This window comes from Uloborus diversus, chromosome 10 (assembly GCF_026930045.1).
Source record: "Uloborus diversus isolate 005 chromosome 10, Udiv.v.3.1, whole genome shotgun sequence".
Lineage (NCBI taxonomy): Eukaryota > Metazoa > Arthropoda > Arachnida > Araneae > Uloboridae > Uloborus > Uloborus diversus.
Window position 1 is genome coordinate 27472952 of NC_072740.1, and position 27245 is coordinate 27500196.

The following is a 27245-nucleotide window of genomic DNA, read 5'->3' on the forward strand; positions in this document are numbered from 1 at the left end:
TCGTTCGATGAATCAGTAAACCTTAAAAAATAATATGCCATTGAAAAGTACTACGGAGTTTCTTATGACGATAACTAGTATATCGACAGAATACTAGAATTCGGTGAAACTATCAACTTGCATTAAGTTAATTTAGTTAAGTTAATTAAGTTAAGAGAGATAGGATTTAATTAGCCCAAGAATGATGTTATTCAGTTTGTAAAAGCAGTTTTTTTATTTGTTTATTTTTTTTCACACATTCAAATTGAGTTAATTGAACTGAATCCTTCCATTCAATTTCTTACACTAATATAGAAAAAAAGTAAAGAAAGAACCACAATGCAACACAAAGAAGGTTCTTAAAAAGTGTAAAAGTAATATAAGAGCAAGAAATTAATCATAAATAGTTTTTTATATGCATTCATTGCTTGTTATTCGATGGTTACGTTAGTCACGTTACGTTAGTCACACACAGTTTTTCCTAAAAGTACCATTAAGGGCCAAAAAAGTATCATTTGTAACAAATCTGTAGTACATTTTTGAAAATAGATTGTTTACCTCTTACAAATATATCGGCCAATTTTAAATGCCTGCGTAAGTTTCAGAAAAATTTGCCTCGTAACATAAGCATTGTTTCTCAGGGTTGCAAAAATGTTACGTTAGTCACGATGCCTTTTTTGGTGAAAAAACATATGCCAGAGCTTATTTTGCTTCAAATTCTTGGTAGAAATGAAAAATAGTCCCCTTGTACATTTTAAATCTGCATATTAAACCAAAACACATTTATTTTTACTCCCGGTGTAAGTAAAAAGAGTTTGAAAATCAGCTGCGAATGTTACGTTAGTCACTATGGAATGACCCTTTCGCAAATGGACTAAACACCAGTTTGGTAATGTAATAACAATTAAGGTTAAGTGCAATTGTAGGACAAAAAAGGTACTTAGTCATTATTTACACGTTACTGTTAGAGAGTAAAGTTATTACGAGAATTTCGAATTTGTGAGAGCGTATTTTGATTGGTAGTTGCAAAAGAGTGACTTACTGTCCAATAGGAGGACGGTGCATATGTCAAACAAATATTTTACCCATAGACAAACCAATCTCGTATAGGTTTTCAGCATCAAATTGATTAGCTATCAAAATTTTCGCATAACTTGCTTCGACGAAATTCAAACTAGCACTATTATAATTTTCTGAGGCTTCATACTTCGAAATATTATGAAAAAAAAAAGGACACATCAAGCATTTGTAATGTTTCAGAAAAAGTGACAAAATTCGTGCGATTGTGCTGCATAGCATTGTAATGACTTGCCATGTGATTTTAGCACTTACACTTTTTTTTTACTTCTTTTTTCCTCCAAGTTCAAGTTCGAAGAAAATGCGTTTGCAAAATGCAGTACCTGATATGCATAGATAAAAATTACATTTTCCGCAATCCCCTACTGCAATCTCAAGTCAACTATAGCTTCACTTATTTCTTGAATCAAACACCCTTTGCGAATCAAGTTAGCACGAATGACGCGTAAAAGAGTGATTATGAGTTAGTATTTTTTTCGCTATATGAATACTATTTTCTAACTTTGGAGTAGATCTTTTTTTTTCTTAAAAAATTATAGTTAATAAAAATGAAACTTTACTTTTTATTTTTCTGATATTGGGATTACTGCTTTTCTGCGGCCCTCTTTTTAGTTGGTTCCCGGAGAGTTGCCGCGTGTTTCTCGACCGTATATAGTCAAGCCGTGGTTTTGCCAAATATTGACGGCTGCCAAACGAAACATCCCCAAACGAATATGCACTATTGGTGCATTCTTAAATTTTAAAAATTCCTATTTTTAAGAAGAAGGAAACTTTTTTTTAAAATTATTTTGTTAACATTTGAGTTAATGTTGCGTTATTTAATTTCTACTGTAGCAACGTTTATACTTGAAAAATGTAAACAAATGTATACAAAAAAATGTCTTTCTCTATGAAACAAGGGCGGATCCGGAAAGTTTTCAAGGAGATATTTCTATTTTTTTCTCGTCTATACATTTCCGAACATTCTCCCCGCTAACATCGTATAAGATCGTCTAAAATTCCTATTTTTGAAATGAAACTTTTTATGCGAGTTCTTTGAAGTTCCGATCCCTAACTTTTTTTGTGTGTCGGAAGTGACGTAGTTGTTTTTTAATTGTTGCCAAAAAAAGAACGAAAAATAAAAGTCATTATGAAGATAAAACACTTCTGCTTTTTAATTTTTGCCAGAGCAATGAAAAAATAACAATTATAAAGTTTTGTTACTAAATTAAACAAATTAATTTAAAGGTTGAACTTAACCATGAATATATTTATGGATTTTGAGCATTTTAAAACGTTTTTTTCAATGCAGGTTTTCAAAGATTTCCTTGATTCAAATCAAGTTATCAGTTTAAAAGCGTAATCCACACTGCTTAAGTTCAGTCTTGAAACTAGTCTGTTAACATTTATCAAGAAAATTAGCGTTATAATTACTATTACATTTTCATTGCTTTTGGCAACAATAAAAAAGTGGAATTCGAGTTTTGTTTTGGGGAAAACCTGAACTGGCAGCGTCGCAACGCTCTGATTAGGATCTGCGTAGCCTTCACGATGTTTTCAGGCTAGGTTTGCCCAAACTTAACTTTTCTTGTTGTTTATAATCTATTTTTTTCTTTAAAATATACAATTCTGTTGTGACTATACCCAAGTCATGCGCAGAAAGAACAAGACCGTAGAGTGAGGAAAACGTTCGGGTGAAGCGGCAGTTCAGAATGTAAAAAAAGAAAAGATAAAAGTTTCACTTCTATTGTGTCTTTTCGACCTACATTTTAAAAAAATTTTAGTCATTTAATTAGGAATGGAAATGATAAGACGAATAAATTTGGATGCTTTAATAATGCTTCAAGTTAAGCGGAAAAATGCAATTTATGTTTTAAACGGACAAAAAAAAAAAAAAAAAAAAAAAAAAAAAACCAGATAATATTGATTTTTTGCACATTATCATTAGAAAAAATTGTTTTTGGGGGGTCAGTTTTGCAATTAAATTTACTCTGTAGAAAAAAATAAGTAAAAATTATTTATGTATTTTTTTTTTTTCCTTTGATTCATTTGATGTGAAACTATACGAATGAGATGAAGCATTTTTACAAACATACACGTGCATGAGTGAGTTTTAAAATTTAAAATCTAAATACTTATTTACGATACTAAAAATAAAGGATATTTTTCCTTACAAATTAAAAAACACAAAATGCTCGGCGTCTACTGAAACACTTAAGAAAAACAATCGTTCAAAAGATGTTTCTATCCGGTTTTGAGCGATTATATCCAGTTAATTTATCAATTCTGAGATTTTATTTCGCTTGCCCATCTTTTTAAAGGTTGCAGTTTATTAAAAGCTAGCAAAACAATCAGGTCGATAACAAAAGAACGGAAGCTTTTTATCATTAGCAATGTTTTTATCACAATTGTCACAAGTCGATGCGAGAAATTCATCGCTCATTATTCCATTTCATTGATATTTATTTATATTGCAACAGATTTTTAAAATGTACGAGTCATTAACGTATCTTTCAATAATTTACTATGCCTTTGTTTTCCAAGCAGCTTTTGGATACCGAACATGTAAGTATGCAAAATTCATTTTTTTATTGTTTTGAGTCTTGGTGAAAATTTATTCTTGTCACTTACCATATTTCGTTCAGAAGAACAAACACGTTCAATACGTAACAAACACGTAAATAAAAATTTAGAATCAATGTATTGTACATGCGCTGGCGGATCGAATTTATTGTGAATATGAAAAGTAAACAAATCATAAACATTGTCTAAACCCAACTTTCTATTTATCCTACCCCCCATACGTTGGCCATTAAATTCAAGCTACTGTTGTAAACGAGCTGATGTGAGCATCACATGACTTCCTTTTACTCCAATTTAATGTCATTTCCCCATTACTGGCAATTTTAATGTGATTCAATAGTTTACTCTCTAAATATCACCAACAGTGGTCAATTTGAAACAAATTTAAAAAAAAAAAAAGCCAAATTTGTCGTCAGGTTGGCGACAAAACTTGACGACCAAAAGACTGGCGATATATCGCCAAGTGTCCGCCAAATTATAACACTATTTGAGTTCACATCGAAATTAACAATGATTTCCCCCCAAAAAATGGGCAAAAGACCCCTCTAGAAACACTCGAATGCAACCAAAAAAAAGAGGTGCACAACTAGATTCCACTAGGGGCCTACGTACCAAATTTAACCTTCTAGCACACACCGTTCTTGAGTTATGCGACATATATACGCACATACGCACATATATACATACGTACATACAAACGTCACGAGAAAACTCGTTGCAATTAAATCGGGAATCGTAAAAATGGATACTTCGGGCGTCTATACGTTCTTAGGTATATATGCACGTGTAGTCGAGTCGGAAAAAAAACTCAACATTCATTCGGGGGTGAGTAAAACGGAAATTAAGGCCAATTTTTGAGTGAAAATTTTTTCGCGAATACAATACTTCCTTTTTTTTAAAGGAAGTAAAAAGATGGAATTTTATTTTTGTTTAATACATTCTTTAATGGTTAATAACTGTAATAAGTTTTTACTTTGTTTTTATGTAACTTGGTTTCGATATAACACGTTACACATCCCTTGATTTACATCATTTCTAAGTCTCGTATAACACGGATTCAATATAACAGGGAACACGGTTTCGATATAACACGCTACATCTTATATATAATCTGATTTTTCTCATGTTCATACATAATTAGTATTAAAAACGAGCTGATGTGTGCATCACATGACTTCCTTTTACTCCAATTTAGTGTCATTTCCCCATTACTGGCAATTTTAATATGATTCAATAGTTTACTCTAAATATCACCAACAGTGGCCAAATTGAAACTAGATTTAAAAAAAAGGCCAAATTTGTCGCTAAGCTGGCGACAAAACTTGGCGACCAAAAGACTGGTGATATATCGCCAAGTGTCCGTCAAATTATAACACCACATGAGTTTACATCGAAATTAACAAGGATTTCCCCCAAAAAAAGGGTTAAAAGACATCCTTAGAAACACCCGAATGCAACTAAAAGAGAAGGTGTACAACTAGACCCCACTAGGAGTCTACGTACGAAATTTCATCTTTCTAGGACATACCGTTCTTGTGAGTTATGCTACATACATACGCATATCCGCACATACGCAGATACGCACATACATACGTACATACAGACGTCACGTGAAAACTCGTTGTAACTAACTCAGGGATCGTCAAAATGGATATTTCGCGTGTCTATACGTTCCACGTGTGGAACTTATGCACACAGGAAACTTATGCACAGTGTCCAGCACTTATCCACGTGTGGTCGAGTCGAAAGAAAAAAAAAAAAAAAACCTTCAACATTCACTAGGGGGTGAGCAAAATGGAAATTAAGGTCGATTTTTGAGTGAAACAATTTTTGCGAATACAATACTTACTTTTTTGTAAAAGGAAGTAAAAAAGGAAGTATTGTATTTGCGAAAAAATTTCACTCAAAAATCGGCCTTAATTTCTATTTTGCTCACCCCCGAAAAAATGTTTACTTTTTTTTTTCAACTCGACCACACGTGGATAAGTGCCTAAGAACGTATAGACACCCGAAATATCCATTTGAACCATCCCCGAGGTAATTACAACGATTTTCCTCGTGACGTCCGCATGTACGTATGTATGTGCGGATGTATGTCGCATAACTCAAGAACGGTATGTTCTAGAAAGTTGAAATTCGGTACGTAGACTCCTAGTGAGGTCTAGTTGTGAACCTCCCTTTTTGGTTGCATTCGAATGTTTCAAAGGGGGTCTTTTACACCTTTTTGGGGGGAAATCATTGTTAATTTCTAGGAAAACTCCAGTGAGTTATAATTTGGCAAACACTTGGCGATATATCGGCAACCATTTGGTCGCCAAGTTTTGTCGCCAACATGGCGACAAATTTTGCAACTTTTTTTTTTTTAAAATCTGATTTCATTTTGGCCACTATTGGCAATATTTAGAGAGTTGACCATTGAATCACATTAAAATGTTCAATATTGTGAAAATGAATCCGTATAAAAGTTTTTTTGCTGCGGTTCGCAACAAACTTGAGGTAAAAATATTTAAAGTTTCTCTTTGCTTGATCCAAGGCACTACTATCATTAAATTGACGTAAAAGGAAGCATGTGATGCACACATCAGCTTGTTTGTAAAAGGAAGTAATAAGTAAAAATGTTATTTTAAAAAAAGTCTTTTATAACACGGTCCCGATACTATACGATACGAATTAACCGTGTTTTACGAGGGACACCTGTATTTCGCTTTGAGTATCTTGCTAAATATTTGTCTCACAGCCCTCTGATAACTTTTGATCCTAGCTCTTGATGCAAAAAGAAACCTGATTGCTCCAGGTAAAAGCCATTTGACTGTTGAATTTTTGATCCCAACTCCTGATGCAAAAAGTGAAGAATGATTGCGCCAGGTAAAAGTCATTTGACTGTTAGAAATGAATACGTCTAGGATCTAATGGATTCCAAGGGAGAAGTGTCCATTTTAAGGTAAAGAACTGAATTCCTGGAATTAGTCAGATGATTAGGAAGCAGTAAAACAATATTCTAGAAGTATCATGCTGTTATGAAGCTTCTGAAATTATTTCTATAAATGTAATATCTATAAAGTAAATGCTTTTTTTTATGCTCAAAATTAACATAATGCAATAAACAATGTAAACGTTTTTAGAAATCTTTTCACTTGCATATTCCTGGAACAAGGAGTTGTATACCTTGATATCTTGGGTTAAGAAAAAAAATTGTTTTATTTTAAATATTAGCTTCCTGATTTTTTTATACTTCAAAACACATATTGTTTAGTGCGTCTACCAAGTTTCTGAAAAGAAAATATAATGGTTTATATTTTTCAGCGCATTAAATTTTGTTGAATTCTGAATATGATATTTTCTCCTTTTCCAGGTAAAAATATCATAAAACATGCCTTTATTTCTATTTAAGGACTAGATTAACGTTTCTCATATAAATAGCTTGAAATTAGTACCAACATTGTTGAACTTGAACCATAACTTGTTTGGTTGATGCAATTTTTAGCCGTTGGGCCGAATCTGAGATGCACAAAATTCTGTAAAAATAACCACTTTCCGAAGTGTTCATATCTCCGCCAATAAAGTACAAATTACTTTACAAGTACATGACAGTTCTACTGCCATAAGTTTTAGGGGTAGTTAAAAGAAATCTTTTACAACGGAGCAGCATATTTTTCTAAAATTGGGCGTCTTTACTCGGAGTAACTTAATTGTAATGTGAAAGAAACCGTTACTCTTGAGCTACATACAATTTTATGCCAGTAGTTGCAAGTGTAAAAATAAAAACAAGGTGGTAGAAACGATGATTTTTAAAAATCATGACTGGAAAAAACTCTTATTGATTAATGAATAAGCTAAAAGAGACATGTAAAACTGATTCAGTATTGTATTTTTTCAGTTTCAATGCAAGAGCTGAATAGCTGTTCAAATCACTCCGTCCAAATAAACATGGATTCTGTATCCTGGAATTCCTCTGGAATACTCAGAGCGTCATCTGACGGATTTTACCATCCAAATCTTCACTGTAAGGTCACTTTAATTCCTCCATTGTCATATGGACTTGTTGTCAGCATACGTTCCATCGACCTACTACCAGCTGTAATCGATCCTAAGAAATGTGAAAACTATCTGGAGGTATTTTAAAAAAATCTTTGAAAGAATACAGAAACGATTTAAGTCTTATTTACATATTTTATAGATGTTCTAAGTGTGAGCTTTTGGTCATACAGTTTTTATAAATGCGAATGTCTAGTTCCTGCCACACTCTACCTAACTTTATACAGTCAACATTATTGGCAGCACGTGTTATCCTTGTATACTTTATCTTGTGTGTGTGTGGGAATGGGGGGGGGGGGGCATACCAAGTTTTCGTACTCCTTTGGAAGCGTGATTTAGTAGGACTACGTTAATGGATAGCGCGGGCTGTCAAATAACAATAATAGTATCATGTTGAAATGAGTGTGACAGGAACTGTACCATCGAAATAATATGCGTATCCAAGGGCTCACGCATAGAGCACCTGTAAGATATATAACTATAACCTGAATTGCGTCTGTATCATTACAAATGATCTTTTTGCTGTATTCTTCATAGTTTTTGTTCTATAGCGCTTCGAAACTCTGGTTTTCTATACCTATATGAATACAGCGAATCCCAGTTTAACTAACAATACTGTAACCGTTAGTCTAAGATACAAACATCCAATTACAATAAAGTGCAGAGTTACGATAGGAAAAGCTTGAAGCGAAAAAAAAAATGAATAAATAAATAAAGTAGTGAAAAAATACAAAATCTAACTTTTTATATGGTCCCTAAGTCCCCTGCATTGAGAATCAAAAAAATTCCCTGCATTTAAGGAAATCACAAGCATAAAAAACTATTTGAATACAACAAAACTGACATTAGTACGACCAATATTCACCGAGAAATGAAACGCAGTTTTATGTCTTATACTACTTCACGCTCGCAGTCAATCACACCTTTTTTGGGGAAATATAGCGCCAAACAAGCAGTGGCGTAGCTACACTTTCTGCCGCCCGGAGCGGTTCCTCAATTTGCCGCCCTTTTTGAAGGCAAATATTTGACACATTAAGTAGTCAAAAGTATTTTAATAAGATTTTAATAAACAAGAAAAAAGAAACTTATTTTTTTTCCTTCTTATTTTTCTTGCAAAAAAAAAAAAAAAAAGAATTCAAAGCCCCACCGAAACATTCCAAAAGTTAAGCCAAAATTCGAAATTTTAAGCAATTTTTACTAACGCTTATAGAAAAGATGCTTGGAGCTCCTTCCAGATTTATTTATTATTTTTATTTTCAGAATTAAAATTACTTTTATGCATTCTTTGGTGACGTAAAGGGGCCAGGACTTTTCAAGGAAATTTCCGAAACTGAAGTGTTAAAAAAAAAAAAAACAATTTTAGGCTATCTTTGCATACGTGACGATATTGGGGAAGGTTCGGGGGCGCTGTCCGGGAAGCTTTTCAACAAAACTTGAAAAACAAGTAAATGTAGGCTGTATCTAGTGGTGTAAGGGTCTTCCGTAACTCTAAAAAAGACTTGATTTTCCTCCAGAAATATTTTCAAACTTGAAATCAATTGTAGTCTATCTTTGATGACGTTTAACCCCTTGAGGACCAGCGCTCGGAAAACGAAGCGCAGCTATGGGACCGAACGTTCTGAAATGGAACGCCGCCATCGGCCCGAGCATTTACAGCAGTTAAGCCTAACTGAACAAAAATATTCATATAAAATCAGCATCTCAAAATAATGGCTTGAAATTTTAATTTTGCTTAAACAATGTACTACTGATTACTAATTATTAATATAAAGACTATTACATTATTAGAAGGAAGTGAAATAAGTAGAATACTAAAACTTTAACCATGTGCACAAAATTAAATGATATGTGCACAAAAACAAAGTTAGAGTTTGATATCGTGAGTGTGGAATGAAAGAAAAATAAATGTAGCAAAAAAATATGTTCCTTATGTTATTTTAATTAAAACAACTTAGATCAAAGAATTTAAACTAGTCATATTTCCCACGCGACAAGTCTGAAAACTGCTTCATAATTCACTCGAAAACATTTCCTTTCACTCACTTCGCTAACCATTTTTATTGCAGTTTTCCATCCTCCAAATGAAAAAGAATAAATACAGAAGAACAATATCAGAAAGGATTCAAAAATAATCATAAACTTTAGGCCTCTTGAAATCATTCCTGTACTCTCATTGAACGGGGAATCCCAAAAGTCTGGAATACATACGCAAAAATATTTTAACCTTCCTTCCCTCCCCAATAATTTATTCAGCTAGATGTATATCTCTTTCAATTACTCGTAAAAAAAGAGAAGCAAAAACATAAACAAGAGCAATTGAGACCTCATAAATCATATGCGCAGAGCAGTGATTTACTGTTGTTTACATAAAAAAAAATCTATCCCATTGAGAGGCTCAAATAAGAAACTAAAGCGTGTACATGAAGGTCAAATACCATGTGACTCGAATATGATCAAAGTTATAGCCATTTAGCGCCATCTATTATCGTTTAAATATTCAATTCAATCGTTCCATTTCGAGAAAGCATACGTGACGCTGGGACGTCAGCGTCGATCAGAGCGCGTAGCAGGGAAGTGACGCTGGGCTGATAGGAGATGAATCGTTGCGTAGCGTCCGCGTGACGCTGGGTGCGAACGGGTTAAGAGAAAAGGGAACGTTCAGGAGCTCTCTGGAAATTTTTCGATGCTGAAGTTTCAAAAACGCTATTGTAGGCTATCTTTGATGGCATAAGTTCCTAAAAATGTTGGGAAGTCAGATGGTTTTTCCGTCTCCTCTTGAAACTTTTTGAAAATGACGTCCTAAAAACGCGACTTCAGCCATTGTTTGACGGACAACGTTATGACAGAGAGTTCGGAGGGGAGTTTCAGATCTGAAATCTTTTTCGTAAGTGTTGCTCCTTTTAAGCTCTTCACTACTGAGAAAAAAAAATGATTTGCGGTTTTCCCTCAGAAATTCCTAAAAACGAAATTTGGAGCCAACTGTGATGACATTAGGTGATTTCGTGCCCATGTGGGGTCCCTACCTTAGAATTTTTCTGAAGTTTAAATTTCAAAAATCCAACTTAAAGCTTTTTTGCAGACATTGGATGAGATGGGGATTTTAAAGTTCGAAGTTAATGTCCTAAATACACCCTTTAGGCTATCTTTAATCATTATACAGGAAGGTTCAGGGCTTTACCGTCCTCGGGAGTTTGTTGGTTTTGAAGTTATAAAAACTCATCAATCAATATTAGGCTAAAAGATGAGATGTGAAGGGATGGGGTGAGCGTTATCCCTTGGAAATGTTTCGAGACTCAAGGCCTAAAACTGCACTTTTGGGCTGTTTGGTGACGTTAAGGGACGGGAAGATTCGGTTGCTCTTTCGGAAAAATGTGACATTTATTGAGGGTTTAACAACGCAATTTTAAGCTGTCTTCGGTGGGTCACAATTCTTCGGCTTCAAAACACATTTTAAAGCTATCTTTGGCAGCTTAGACAGCGGAAAGTGGAGGAGGGGCTGAAAATGGAGCCCCCCAAAACTCTGTTTTTGACTATGTTTGGCCAAATTAAAGGAGGAAAAGATGGTAAGTGGCTCTCCTCCTAAAAATTTTCAAAATTAAAGTCCTGAAAATACATTTTAAGCTTTGTGACAGTAGGAAGAACCGTAAAAGTCGGGGAAAATTTCCTAATTTAAAGTTTCAGAAACGCAAATTTAGGATCAATTTGGTTTCTCAAAGGAAGTTATAGGTCATTTTTGGATCCGTGCTTGAGCGACTCACCTAATGTTGACAAACTCAGAACTTGCCACCCAGGGTATGAGCAAGACTCAATCCATTTCCCTAGATCCGGTACTGCTATATTATCAAATTTAGATGATTCTCTTTTTCACTAATAGAGGTCGAAATGTGAAAGACTTTGCCTAGAGATAATTTTACTAATTAAAAATCTTTTCTTAAATTGAATGACTAAATGTGAAACTCATTGTATAAAGCAATTAGTTGATATAATTCAGTAATACAAGCAATTATTATTCGAGTTGTGAATGATATTTTTTATAAAATGAACATAAAATTCATTCTGTCTTAGTGAAAATTTTGTAGTTAATGACCAATCAAAGCAATTGTTAAAACAGATAATGCTATCCTGAAAATGAGCAAAAAATCGCCCATCATTTGAGACCTCCCTCCTTTTACTCTTGTCTCTTTCCTTAGTTTTTTTTTTTTTTTTTTTTTTTTTAATACGGTGGTTTCCTAAGAATTTGCTTAAAATTAAGTGGTAGCTTCATCACATAACGAAAGGTTATGAAATTTATTGTTTCCTCCGTAATAGTTAACCTTCACAGCAAAAAAAAAAAAAAAACATGGTCCCTTGACTTTACACTGCCATCTCCCTCAGTTTGTAGCTTGAGACGAAGAAAGAGAGAAAAAAAAAACAAACAATAGTGCTGAGATGTCCACAAGAAAAACACATGTTTTGTATTAGAGTCATTTTATTATCATAGTTGTACTAAAACCTTACAATTTGAAGATCTTTTTTTTTCTTTTTTGCCTCCAGTAATAGATCAAAAGCATGATTTCCTTATCGGAAAAACGTGTTAAATTTATTCGCATCAAGAGTGAAATTACCGCCCCCCAAAAAGTGCCGCCCAGGGCGGACCGCCCCCTCCGCCCCTCCCTAGCTACGCCACTGCAAACAAGGGTTTGAAGTTACACATATGCTAGAGTGTGATTTTTTAAATTATACGAGCTTTTATAGTGTATTTTTTCGTATCATAGCATACCATTTGCTTTTACTTTTTATTAGCAATGAAAAATATAAAATTTTTTTACTTCGACATGTCATTTTTTGAAAGGGCAATATATTCCTATGTCGTCTCTTGCATAATCCCTACTACCTTAAAACTCGAATATATCCTTGAATTTTAATCACAAATGCCTCTAGGCCTAACGGTTGCAAAAATCAAGGTCTTGCATGTTAAACGGGGATTAACAATGATGCTGAGGCCTCCGTGGTTCTGTGGTAGAAGCTTCGTCTTCTAAGCCGGAGATCGTGGGTTCGATTCCCGCCTGTGCTTTAGACGTTATTTGTCCGTTATTGGACGTTATTTGTTAAACCTGGCTCTTGTGTTGTAAATCTTTCCTGGCTGCGTTCGGAAATAATCCACCGGTTACACCGCGTGGTTAGTCTGGTGTGGTTATGACGTATCTGGAATTTCTCTGAGGAGCCAGGTGGAACAGCTGTGTTTCCGAGCGCTCGTGGTTATACCTCGGTAGTTCTAGTTCAGCAGCAAACGACGCTCCAATCAAAGCGTAACTTTCGTGATGGGAAAGTCACGTGCGTTAGGATCTAAACATGAAACACCGCCGGATTGGCCAACACAGACTTTGGGTGCATTCGGAAACAAGGATCGGTCGCCTCGGTGCCACCGCAAGCGTTCGAAAACGCTTGCGGAGGAACCGGTGACGTCACTCAACCGCGTTCGGAAACGCTGCGGTCGTTTTCTGGCGGTCGACTTTGTAGCAACCTGTCGCACCGCTGTGTGGAAGCAGTTAGCGAGATCACAAACGTCACAAAGTCTGTGTTTGCCAATCAGGTCGTGTTTCATGTTTTGATCTTAACGCACGTGACTTTCCCATCACGAAAGTTACGCTTTGATTGGAGCGTCGTTTGCTGCTGAACTAGAACTACCGCGGCGTTCGAAAACACAGCTGCTCTACCATGCTTCCTAGAGAAATTCCAGATACGTCATAACCGCACTAATCACGCGGTGTAACCGGTGGATTATTTCCGAACGCAGCCTTTGTGACGTTAGTGATCTCACTAACCGCGTTTAGACAGCGGTGCGAGAGGTTGCTACCAGGTCGACCGTTAGAAAACGACTGCAGCGTTTCCGAACGCGGTTATGTAACGTCACCGGTTCCACCGCAAGCGTTTTCGAACACTTGCGGTGGCACCGAGGCGACCGATCCTTGTTTCCGAATGCACCCCGTGTGTGTCCGGAGGCAATGTGCTTGGCACGCAGTCCTCTATGTATGTGAAGCTGTTTAGCTTCTAAATGAATAAGCAATGATGCTGAAAAACTTTCTCAAAAACTCATGTTGTATACAATGCATTTTATCAATTTTATTTATCCTAGTAATTGATATAAAACCTTGTATTTCACTGGTCTCTTATTACCAACATTTTTTTTTTTTGCAGATATCGCCTACGGAGAGTAGTGGATCTGTAAGGCTTTGTGGATACAGTGATGATGCTCTTGAATTTAAATCGTACAGCAACATGGGAAGAATGGATATTGTTTTTCACACAGCAAACACTAGTTCTCACAGAAAAGCTTCTTTCCAACTGACTTTCACAGCTGTAAGAAAAGGTATGCATTACATTTGGCGATAAATATTATATGTTATTGTAAAGGTCATTTTCTGATTTGTGATTTTAGTGGTTAATTATCACGATCAGCAATTCTGCATTTACAGGGTGAGTCTAAACCCTTGGAAAAACTTTAAGGGGTGTTAGAGGAGACGATAAAAATAAGAACCATTTGGAACATGTGGTCGCAAACGCAATGCTGACGTGCTACATGCATACAAAGCCGGAAACTGATGGATGAAAAACACGTCATAAATTTGTAACGGTTTGCACAATATTTTAGTTTTCAAGAAAGATTTGGAACGGTTGTAAATGTTGTTGGCTGTAACTCAATTACACGCGTCACAACGACAATGGAGCGAATGGTGAAATCTTGTTGGAACGGCTCGTTATTGCGACAGTTCGTGCGTTGTCATTGCGACGCATGCAATACAGCTGCAGGCCGCAAACTTCATCAACCGCTTCAAACCTTTTTTCAAAACCAAACTGTTGCCTAAAATCGTCTTTGTGTAGTAAATTTGTGATTTGTTTTGTATTTATCAGTTTCTTGCTTTGTGTGCATGTAGCACGTCAGCATTTTGTTTGCGACCATATGTTCCTACATGATTGTTGCTTCTTATACTTCCCTTCCTTACACCACTTAAAGTTTTCCCCAAGAGTTTAGACTCACCTTGTATTTGCATGAAAACTCCATTATGGGCTATTGTTACAAATAATTTAAAGGATGAGTTTAGAGTATGTATCAGTTTGGACTAAAGTGTTTCCTGTAAAAGGAACAGATCTGGATAATTCTGATATAAACTACTTTAAAACAAAAACTAATGAAGATAATCAACTTTTGATTTATAAAAATATTCATCTTAGGTACATCAATCATTTTCTTACCTTAAATTAATTTTTTTGCTGGCCGAATGCACTAATTGCAGATTTCCTTTTAAGCTTTTAATTCAAGGTAATTTCAATCACGTTGTCAATTTTTATTTTCGCATACAATAGTCACTGAACTATTTAGTTCATGCATTTTCAGTGACTTGTTGAACTTTCAAATGTTAACTAACTTCAATCCATATATTACGTAGAAAATAGGTTTAACTTTTAAAAAGCTACTTTGCATTAGATAAAATTCAATTCATTGGGTGATTCTGGATAATTCTGATATAAACTAGCTTAAAACAAAAACTAATGAAAATAATCAACTTTTGATTAATAAAAATAGTCATCTTATGTACATCAATCCTTTTCTTACCTTAAATTATTATTTTTTTGCTGGCCGAATGCACTAATTGCAGATTTCCTTTTAAGCTTTCAATTCAAGGTAATTTCAATCATGTCAATTTTTATTTTCGAATACAGTAGTCACTGAACTATTCAGTTCATGCATTTTCAGTGACCTGTTCAACTTTCAAATGTTAACCAACTCCAATCCATATATTACGTAGAAAATAGGTTTAACTTTTAAAAAGCTACTTTGCATTAAATAAAATTCAATTCATTGGATGATTCTGGATAATTCTGATATAAACTAGCTTAAAACAAAAACTAATGAAAATAATCAACTACTGATTAATAAAAATATTCATCTTATGTACATCAATCATTTTCTTACCTTAAATTATTTTTTTGTTGGCCGAATGCTCTAATTGCAGATTTCCTTTTTTAAGCTTTCAATTCAAGGTAATTTCAATCATGCATTTTCAGTGACCTGTTGAACTTTCAAAAGTTAACTAACTTCAATCCATACATTACGTAGAAAATAGTTTTAACTTTTAAAAAGCTACTTTGCATTAGATCAAATTCAATTCATTGCATTGGATTCGTTGTTACGTCAGAATTTTTTCTTGACATTTGGTCATGTACATTTCGTTTCATTAGATCCATAGAGTATTTGTGCCGTTACCAGATATCACATTCGTATAATGTTCCGTCTGCCTTTATCCTCTCAAATATAGAAGGCTAACGATAAAAGTTGTTTATAAGGGTTTTTGCGCTGTCGAAAACAATGTAAAGCTAAACGCCAAACGGTAAGCAAACGTTACCAAACTTTTGTCCCCTGCGTATTTTTTTAACTCGGAAATGTGAGATCTGTCATGCTTTTTATTTGACCAAAACAATAGAACGATTACTCATGCATTTATCTAGAAATTTAAATTAATGTTAAATATTGAAATTAATGATGTGACTTTTGGTTAAAAGATCTAAAACATAAAGTATCTTGTAAAGAAAATTGAAGTAATGAAAAAAACATTATTGATAAGATACATGAACTACCAAAGTACTTTTTGCATTATATAGAAATGTGTATAAATATGAAACAAATTTCATTTAAAAACTTACTTTATTTTTATATTTAAAGAATAATTAAATGTTACATTGCATTTGCTAATGTTTTTAATGATTTATTAAAGGTACAGGTTGGTGTTTCAAGGAAGAAACTCATTGCCGTAATGACAATTGCATTTGGAAAAATCTAGCTTGCGATGGCTACAACAACTGCGGTGATCTAAGTGATGAGTTAGATCCAGAAGTATCACGCTGTTGTAAGTTCTGTCATTATATATTATTTTAATCTTTAAATTGATATAGCGACTTTTTTCATACTAAAGAGACTATCTTCTTTTTTATTATTTCCACATAACATAATATTTTTTTATTTCCCGACTGTTTTGTGATTAAGGCAACTGCTCTAAGCTGCACAGTACTATAAAAAGCATTACCATTCCTTTCTATTTGGATACTATTTACACTAAAGTCACATGAAATGTCAAATTAATAGGAATAATGTTCACGATAAAATGCTGATTATGAAATTTTGTTAAAATGTCATATTAAAATGAGTATTAACTTTGAAATTTCAAACTTCAGTTCCCCTTTTTTAAAACATGTTTGTAATTGCTAATCAACTTTCATATTATAACCTATTTTTGTATTATTTGGTTCAGCCATTAGCTTAAAATTAAATTATGATAAATTCACCTCGAAATATTACAATGTTAAAATATATTTTTACGTTTAATTTCTAATAATTTTTTATTTAAAACTTTGAAAACTTTTTACGCGGTTAAAAATTAATTAAATGTTTTAAAAATTAATTATGAGATTAATTTTTGAAAGCAGAAAGTGCTCTAAAATAAAGCATTCTTCCGACGAAAAATAATCTACAGCAGCTTCAATATGGATACACATAATATCGATAAAAGGGTTCAGTAGTTTTTTTATGTTATGATTAAAAATTCATTTTGCCGAAGTTTTAAGAAAAGTATACCGTAGAAGAATGAATAAAATTCGACGAGTAAAAGCAAGAAATTTAAACAAAAGCCACACCATTTTTGTAAGGAGTTACTTAAAACTTACTTATTGTAACGATTTTTTTATTTAATTTCGTGTATTTCTTGTCTCTTTAAAACATCTTATAGTTTGTTATCATTTCTTCTTGAACTAAAACTAACTGTGGTCTCTTAGTGAATATGTTTTGCACTAATGGTCAAAATACAATCAAATTGTGCTAATTTGAACACTTTAAATTCATTTCCGTTATTAAAAATAAGGTATTTCAATTAAAACTTTAAAATTGAAATTAATTTAAATATGAATACGGGCTGAAATAAAGTGAAACCAGGTGGTGCAATGTCGAGCTAGTTTATTCCAGTGATTGCCAACAGAAAAAACTTCGTTCTTAAACATTATTACTGTTTAAAGCGAACTCTGCTAGAAATTAAGGAATTTTGTTTCTTCACTCATCATGCTCACCGACATTACACTGACAGATTTCCTTTTATTGCGATCACAATGTGAATTATAAATTTAATTTGGCTGATATCTAAAATGCCTTTGCGAAACATTTTTCTCTGAAATCGATTGATTTTTATTTATCTGGAATTGAAAATGTGCATACAAGATGCCAAAAAAGCTGTTAAATTTTACATCATTGACTAAAAATAAAATGTGTTAACAAGTTATTTTTTTTTGGAAAAATAAATTACTTCCCGGTCCCCCTTACATTTCTAAATGTATATTATGTACAATGCAAAATCTGCAGAAAACTTGACGCTCGAAATTTCGGCAAGAAGTTTTCTGAAGAGTCTTGCCTTGAGGTTGTGTGTGTGCTTATCTCCTTCTTGCGTGAATACAAACTAATATTATATCAGTGATATTTATTATGAGTTCAGCATTAATTATCTTCAAATTCCGAAATTTTCGGTTAAAGTTATTTCATAAAACAAGCTCCAGCACAAATTAGGCTGATAATTAAACAATTTACATAAAGTTTGTCATCTGACTTCTGTTTTCAAACTCATTTTTAATTTTTTATGTTTCTGAACATGTTTTACATTACTTAAAATTTCCCAAATAACATTTTTCTGATTGATTTTTCTATTACAGCAAATTTAACTCCAGGGGAATCTCTTGCTGTAATTTTGGTGACCATTGTTGGATCCTTAATATTATTAATAATTGCAGCCTATGTGAGAGGACCAAAAATATCTCAACAGATTGAAAGATTGTCACAATGCAGGCGAACTAATTGTACCGAGAGAGAAAGTCCTCAAACAGAAAATGACGACTTAACAAACAGCAATGGACCAGCGTCGTTTATGGTGCCTGAACCCAGGACTAGACTTAATTCATCTTCAGCTTTATTGCGAGGTCCTGACTATGCAAACTATTCAGGCATCAACTACGATCCCCCTCCTCGCTATGAAGACTTACCGAAATTAGAAGTTGTTCCAATTTCTTATACAGTTACAATTCAACAAGATCCAGTGACTATAGAGCGCATTACTTGATGTTAGGGTCGAGTGTATAGTTTGTAATTTAAAACCATAAACGAATATTTAAAAAAAAAAAAGTAAAAATTTGTTGCAAAAAAAAAAAAAAAAAAAAGACACTGTTAGTTATACAGGGTGGTTATAATTATAGTTATTCTGCTTTGACCTACGTAGAACACGTTTTTTTGACGCAAGTTCTTGCAACTTGATGTACACGTTATTTGGTCTCAGGGAGAAAGAAATGTGGAACAAGAAAACTCACACTTTTACCACCAGGTAAGAAAGAAGAACATGAAAAAAAGAAAAGCAACAATCTAAGAACGAACACCTTAACTTTGACAGAATTTGTTCAATCTAATTTTTGTTTGTTTCAATTACAAGTTAAAATCAATCGCGTTATAGCGCTTGTTTACCAGTAACGTGAATTGTTTTTTTATCAATTACAGCAACTTGGTGATACAGTAGCCAAGATGCCTTCACCGGGAGGTACAAAATTCGATCTAGTACTTTCTTCTGGCATAGTTAATTTTTCTTGGTTCGTATAACGTATAAACTAAGTTTCAAAGACATTCATTTATTAAAAGCAGCTTTAAGTAGTTATAAAACAGAATAATCTATATTATAATCACCCTCTACTTCAGAACATTTTGTTAAGCTGCTATATATCGCTGTTCCGTTGGAACATTGACGTAACTGAACACATTTATTGAAAATGAGTTATTGTCATCACTGGGTCCAAATGTGGTTACCCCATTCGGAGGAACACTGACAGATTTGTTTTTCACTTTTTGCCACCATGGCAGAAACTCCACTTTGTTTCATTGTAGGAGGTAATGAATAAAATAAAATAATTTTGTACGTTTGACTCTCCTGTAAAATTTCCTTCGGAACAGCCATATTATGTGTAGATAAAGCAATTTTTTCTTTTGATGCATTTCTGCCGTACCATTACGATCATTTATATGATAAAATCTTTTTAATTGTTCTACAAGCGACTGAAAAAAAAATGTAAAATCAGAAAAGTTTGTTGGACCTACGTAAAAGTTCTCAACAGAAGAAACAACTCACAGTTGTTCTTCAGTTTAATTTCTACATTACGTGTTTGCTAGAAACTTTTATCAGACATATTTCAAAATATTACTACATAAATCTAAAATCCAGTATGGTTAGGCCTAAATCTGAAATCTCATCATTTCACTTTAAAATTTTTAAAACTCTCTTTTTGAATACTAAAATTTCCACTGTAAAAAATGTTAGGAAACCATTAGTGATATTTCATTGAATGAATTAAAAAGTTGAGTGACTAACACAATCAGCATCTGATACTTTTGGCAGTTTTAAAATTTTATTTTATTTTTACTGTTTGTGTTGTTACATACGCATATAGACACACATATATATATATCAGAGATTATTTGGTAACCGGAACGCACTTAAACGCCGTAATGGGACTGTTTTTCTGGATCTGGATAGCAACACTTACTTTCTCCCTCTTGTTTTGAGTAAGTTGATTAGTGTATTGAAAAACTACAAACAACGTTGGAACGATTGGAGTGAGACGAAATTTGTTCGTTGTTACCTTCGAACACTTGACTGACGAAACACTATTTCCACACTGTTCATTGAAGGTGTTTCCATAAGTTAAGCTTTACACGTGGTGCTCTGCGGTTTTCGTTTCTATTTCTGTCTAATTCTGTAAACTATGTAAAGTTAGTCAAGACTCCTTCCGCTTCGACTCGTTGTTAGTCCTTTAAGTAGCTCTTCTTTGCAAATGATTTACCCTGGCAATTTTCGCCACACGTCAATCAATATAATTCCATTTGCTGTGTTTTAATCCGCTGGACAATTTTGCTTACGGAAAATGTAGGTGTTGTCCTTCGAAAATTTCAAAATTCTCTCACTAACCGTAAACGTGATCACTGTGCTGCTTAAAATCAGCATAATCACCAGCCTATACCTGAAATAGCCATGTGTGAAATTCAGCTTCGATTGGTGTATTGGATAAGCCGCTGGAACCGGTATACATATCTCTCCTCAAAAAACACCTATGTTGTAAAAAATTATCCCCCTCCAAAAAAACCTTTAGCTCTTTCTCGCAAAAAATAACCCCTTCATCGTATACACAAAAATCTTCGGCAGTAAAAATTCAGGAAATTTCAGTTTGACCACCAAGTATCTTCCTCTCCCTCTCTAAAAAAAACCTTTGTCCGCAAAGAGTATTGACACCAGGCCTGACTAGCTAGCATTCTCCCTCTTTCCATCACACATATTTCCACTAGATCCCCCCCCCCCCCCCCACTGCCAATTCCATACCAGTTTGAATGGATCCTTGACATTTTTTTCAATGCTGTTTGATGGGAATCTTTGCAAAGAGAAGATGACTGCTTGGTGAGAAAAAATCAAGAATCTATCCAAACTGGTAAGAGTTTGGCAGTGGCTCTAGCGGGAATTAGCTGTGATGAGTGGGGATAACAGGGAGGATACTAGTTTGTCAAGCCAAACACAGCTATCAATACTCTCTGTGGATGCAGCCTTTTTTTTAGGGAAGGAGAAGATACTTGGCGGACAAACTAGATATCATAACTTTTTACGGCCTAGGATTTTGGAGGTTCAGATGAAGGTGATAAATTTTCACAACAGAGTTGTTTTTTGAAGAGATATAATATATTTTTGGAATGTTATTTACTTTGTATTATTTTTGTAATATATTTCAAGTGAATGTTGAAAAAAAAAAGTTTTTCTGCAGTTGACTTACATTTTAAAGTATTTACATATGTGTAAAAAAAAAAAATTAAATTAAAATTTGTTTTTCTGCAGTAGACTTATATTTTAATCATTTATGTATGAGTAAAAAAAAATACATAAAAAAGGTTTTACTGCTTTTGATGCATATTTATATTTCGTTATTTTTCACATACAAAAGTACTTTTTGGGTGGAGTTTGAGGAGGAAATAGCGGGGAGGGGGGGGGGATTAAGAAGAAAGAAATGGCACAAAATCACACGCTTAGTGCATTAAGAATGTGTATGAAATTTCTGCTCTATCCACTTTTTCGTACGGGCAGTAGCACGGCCAAAAGTGATCAAGAATAACACGAATTAATAAAAAAAAGTTTTAACGAATCGTGTTTTTAAAATGGACTGAAAAGTATAAAATAATTTCTTTAATCATCATGCAGGTTTAAAGCTCCATACAGTTTTAAGATTTTTTGCATATTTTCCGGACAATGTGGAATGTTTTTATTAATCAAAATATAATTGTAAGATTTAGAGGAAAAATGTAGGACTCACGCAACACATAAATGACGCATTTATAATTTAACTATCAATTTTATTGTATGGCAAATAATATCAACTTATGTCTAACTTTTCTCATTGATAGGTATTATTTATACTTCTTACTTATGTAGTACCTTTGCTCAATGTTTTCCCTTTTAAATCTTACGAGTAATTTTGATAACTATTAAAAATTCACAAACTCAAATTTTCCGGACAATCTAAGAATTTCTTAATTTTAACAAGACTTTTAAATCTGCATGAAGCTTTGAAAAATGATTTCATACAGTTCAGTACATTTTAAAAACATGGTAAATTTATTAATTTTCTTTAAGGGGGCCCGGGACACATTTTGAAAAAAAAAAAAAAAAAAATATATATATATATATATATATATATATATATATATATATATATATATATATATATATATATATTTAACAGCTTTGAAACAGCTTATATAGCTTTGAAATTTTTGCACTGATTCACCATCTGTTTAATAAGCAAAATCATACCATAAATATTTTAAAAAAATATTCACCCAGCCAGAACTTGTTATATGATGCAAACTTTTCTTTCTAGATTTGGTTTTGATTCTACGCTTATAAAATATATCACTTCCACCTGCAAAGCGGATGTTTACGTAGATTAGCAGTCAGAGATATGCAATTCCTTCCTTGCGTGCGTAAAAATGTGAAGCGAAGGTGCTTCTAATGATTGGCATTGGATAACAATGCAGCTTTAAAAAAAAATTCCCTACGGTAGGGAAAAATTAAAGCATATACACCAATCCAAAACTTTCAGGCTTTGATCGAAGTTCAGGGAAATTAGTTTAGGGATATTTTAGGTCTTATCTGACACCTTCATTTTTGACGTAAAAAGAAGTGGCTTGCAGAACGAGAGAAATTATCGTTTACCTGTACAGTTATATATAAATTTATATTGAAGCAACGGGGTATCAGAAGCTACCTTTAATGCGAGAATTTTAGAGAATGGAAATTTGTACAAAATGGCTAACAACAGGAATTACTTTCTTTTTCATGATATCGCTCGTTAGTTGCTTCTATCCTGAATGTAAGTTATAACTTCAATTATTTGTAAACGTGTGATTTTGTGAATGGAGAATTCAAAAATTACTATCTCGCATAAGTTTAGAAGGTTATATATCTGTAATTAAGCCCTTTCATTAACGCATGTTAATTTTAATTACGTAAAAGTAATGATAATGAAGATTTAGTATATTAGGTGCTGGTGAAAAGTGACTTCATAACTTTATTATGTTAATACTTTGAAAGCGAATATTTCTAAGTAACGAATGTAAACGTAATAAAGTTACATGTGATTGTATTAACTTTTACATTCAGTAAACATTACAAACAGATTAATTGAAAAATATTACTCACAGATCATGAGGTATATTCGATGATTGTGACAGCAGTATTTAGAGTACTTGCTTACTGACGTTCATTGAAATGTATTTCTTGTCAGTAAATCCACCATAATTGATCATTAGATTTGATTTCTGAGCAGAGTAGTACCTGCTATCGCTTTGTTGTACTAACTCTACCAAGACTAATTTTAAAGCAACATTGTATGAATACAAGTAATTCAAGCAGGGGTGCTCACCTGGAGGGGAGGTGATGTCATGGCGCAGAATGCGCCATTGAAATTTTTAGGGGGGAGATTGTTTTGAGGGGTATTATCTCTTTTGGGGACGGGGCTCTTGCCCTAGGGGGAAGGTCTTCGTGATATTTGGTGGGGGGGGGGGGGGGTACGCCCCTGATTCAATTCGATGATGTTGCTCAAAGTTAGAAAACTATCTTCTAATATTTGTTTAGGATGTACTACATTCACTTGCATTACAAAAATAAGATCGGATTTTGTAATTTGTTTACAATGTCGGCTTTCAATATTCGGATATGTACACAGGACCAGAAAAAGAAGTGTTCCACTAATAGAAATAAACATTAATTATTAAAATCTTTCGTATGTGCTTATAGTTGATGTTAATAAGTCAACTGCTTTACGTTAACCTTTAACTGCTAAGGTGATTATTTTTTTGTTTGGAGCGTCAGTCGTGGAGTGTATGTGGGGTTTGCACAGCATTATATTTCCTCAGCAATCCACAAAATTTAGTAAATTAAAATATGAAGAAAATTTCTAATGATTTTTTTTTGTTATTTAAGCATTTAAATACAACTGAAATAGTACCGTAAATGTACATACATACAAAGCCATACCATTTCGCACCTGCAAGGATAATGACAAAACTCAAAATTAAGGAAAAACGTACTAGTTATTGATTTAAAATCGACATGTAATGCTCTTTCTTGCCACAAAACTCGCACAAAGAAAGCTTACGTAACTAATACAGTTTGAAAATAAAATATTGCCAGCCATTTAAAGTAAGAGTTCCAAGCTGTCCCAAGTCTTCATGATTCAAGAAACAGCAATATACTTGAACCAATTTTGCACCGGAAGAAAACTTTTTTTTTTGCCATAGTAGTGAATTAAATCATGAATAATAAATTATGAATTATAAATAATGACTTATGAATTATTATCTAACATTAAATGAAATTAAAAGACTACTTAAGATTAGAACATTGTTCCATGTTTCTAAACATATCTTAATTATTAAAACCATGCATATGTTGTACCTTGGAACGTGTCCTAAGGTACAAAATGTTTGGCTGTCCCAAGGTACAATCACCACGTTTGTTGTCAGAAAAACCAAAATGATGGTCAATCAGGGTGCAGTATCATTATTTTCTCATAAGCAAAATATTTAAAGTACTAATCTTTTATAACAAAATAAAATTCAGTTGATTAAATTTACGAATACTAAGACAGAAAATGAATTAAAAATGAAGAAAATATTTACTTTGGAGTAATAATTTTTTTTTCTCTTACAAAATCGTCAATTTTACTCCTCTGATGCTGATTTTTACTAAGGCACCATTTAGTTGTGAAGGTTACTATTAGAGATTACAAAAACACGGCTGCTAAAAATAGATTCTTAGAAATTAGCAGTGTCCCAAGGTACAACACCCTCCCCTACTGTTAAAACCATAACGACTTATAATTTTTGACATTAAAATTTAATTTAATTTTTAGCTAAAACTAATTTCATTATTGTAGTCGTATTCTTAAGTCAAGAAGACTATTGTCTTTTATTTGGCCCACACAGTCGATTCTCGGTAGCTGTTTCATTTTAGCATTAATAGCTGAAAATAGTTATAAGTGTATACTCCTCTGGCTGCCTTTTTCTACTTTTTATACAAACACGTTCAACTTTCTTTTTTAAATAACCTGGCACGATGTTTTTTACCATAATCCTACACTTAAATAAACATCAAAACATATTTTATCAAAAAAAAAAGTAAAAATATTTATTAACATAAAAAAATTATTCATTTTCACGTGACGTAATAATTGTGTCAACCTCACCTGTCGATTCGAATAAGGAATTAAAACTGCTAAGAGATGTCCATGACCACGTTATACCTATATATGAAACCAGTGTTATACAGACTAAAGTTAAAAGCAAGCTTATGGGTTGAGCAAAATTCAAATAATATTGCATCAATTTTCTTTGCACCGCTACAAAGCGTGCTTGTGCAGGTCGTTTCAGTATTGAACCTGGTAAGTATATATTTTTAAACTTTAACGTTACTTAAATGTACAATTGTACAATGCAAAGTTTATTGTGTATAGACATTACGGATTACGTTTAAGTTCTGGTAAAAAGAAAGCGTGATGTTGTTTGCTCACCAAGCAAACACCTCAACTAGCAAAGCTTCCCGCCAAAAAAGATAAAAATTTAAAGAATCTATCCGTATTTCTGAGGAGTTGAAGGTGGGAGGAGGATCTAACGGAAGTAGGTGTGATGAAAGAGGAGAACAGGGAGGATGATAGTTTGGCAGATACTTGTCGAGTAAACTAGATATTATGACTTTTTAAGGCTGAGGTTTTTTTTTTGTTTAGGATGAAGGCTTTCTTTTTTGTGGGGAAGAGTTAAAGGTTTTCTTGGTAGGGAAAATTTTACAACAGGGTTGTTTTTGCTGAGATTATTCCATACTGAATTTACTTCGGGTATAAGACAAATTAAAGTTTCACAACGAGACTATTTTAATACAGCATTTAATTTTAATGGAATGAATATGGGCTCTAAAAAGCATTAAGATACAGCTATCGTACAGAGTTTCTAAAAGGAGATGACTTTAAACAGGCTTGAAATATATCTGCACGCATTCAGCAAGTGAACCACAGGAATAATTTGATAAGAGTCACCGGCAAATACGAAGATGACAATTCTTGCAATGTTGTCTAAATCTTGTAGTTCGTTTAGAGTTTTATCTACGGCTTCTATATTCAAACAGTGGATCATCGAACATCCGTCCTACATTATGGGCCATACCTTTTGAAGACGCTTTTCAAATGGCCCGCTTTTTTTCTTATACGGAGTCTTTTTGAAGATACCATTCAAAGTAGTTTAAATCTGGAGTGGTCAGTTGTCCACCAATAAGTAAAATTGCTGCAATTTAGTTTAGAAAAAACCGCATTACACATCCCCAGTCTCCCTGTTAATCCGGGTTACATTTATTAATTTTTTTTCGATTACACCGGGTATGCCGATAAACATTAATTTGCGTTCTGGTATCATAGGCAAGTCGCTGATTAGTTACTAATTTGGTTTCGTGATTGGAAATGTACTCATTCAGTACGATGCAATCATGTATCAATCTTCTCCGGAACACATAAACATACAAAAACCGCTCTCTCTCTATAAAATATTAGAATGGATGTCACTGTGCACGTTTGTGCTTTTCAATCAAAGAAGACATTTTTTGAATAGGTGCAGTGGTTCCGGAGATTACCCGGAACATATAAACATACAAAATAAACCCTCTCTTTTTATAATATTAGTTTAGTTAAAGACCCTCAAAAGGTAGGCCGAAATGCATGCAAAATTACAACTTTTAGAAACACGGGTTAATATCGTCTATCTGCACTACTTGAATTCAAAAACTAATTTGCTCGAAACGAATCCCAGTTATAATTCATTTGAATAAATTTTGATGCATTACATTCTGCGCCTCGAAATGATTCGCAATGACCAAGGCTTACAGAATGCTATACACCTTAGCCACTGCAGCCTCAACCACATGTAATGGTTTTGGCGGTTCTTATGCCGACATCGC

At 33.5% G+C, this 27245-nt stretch overlaps 2 protein-coding genes across 2 annotated transcripts in view; both read left to right on the forward strand.

Moving 5' to 3' along the window:
* Window positions 1-6470: 6470 nt before the first annotated feature.
* On the forward strand, window positions 6471-19658 carry LOC129231696 (uncharacterized). Its single transcript, XM_054866060.1, has 5 exons — window positions 6471-6483; window positions 7496-7731; window positions 13831-14002; window positions 16413-16538; window positions 18382-19658. The coding sequence occupies exons 1-5, from the start codon at window positions 6471-6473 to the stop codon at window positions 18783-18785; spliced, it is 951 nt and encodes a 316-aa protein (XP_054722035.1). The 3' UTR covers window positions 18786-19658.
* A 3254-nt stretch (window positions 19659-22912) lies between these two features.
* LOC129231221 (uncharacterized) overlaps window positions 22913-27245 on the forward strand; it is a 30288-nt gene continuing 25955 nt past the window's right edge. Inside the window, 1 exon segment of the mRNA XM_054865480.1 lies at window positions 22913-23115. Coding sequence (XP_054721455.1) covers window positions 23034-23115 — 82 coding nt within the window. The 5' untranslated portion in view covers window positions 22913-23033.

Bases quoted from the DNA above. Each gene is read 5' to 3' on its own strand.
- LOC129231696 (XM_054866060.1), top strand. The intron at 14,003-16,412 runs GTATGCATTACA...TTAAAGGTACAG, and splicing joins TTTCACAGCTGTAAGAAAAG to GTTGGTGTTTCAAGGAAGAA. The intron at 16,539-18,381 runs GTAAGTTCTGTC...TTTCTATTACAG, and splicing joins TCCAGAAGTATCACGCTGTT to CAAATTTAACTCCAGGGGAA.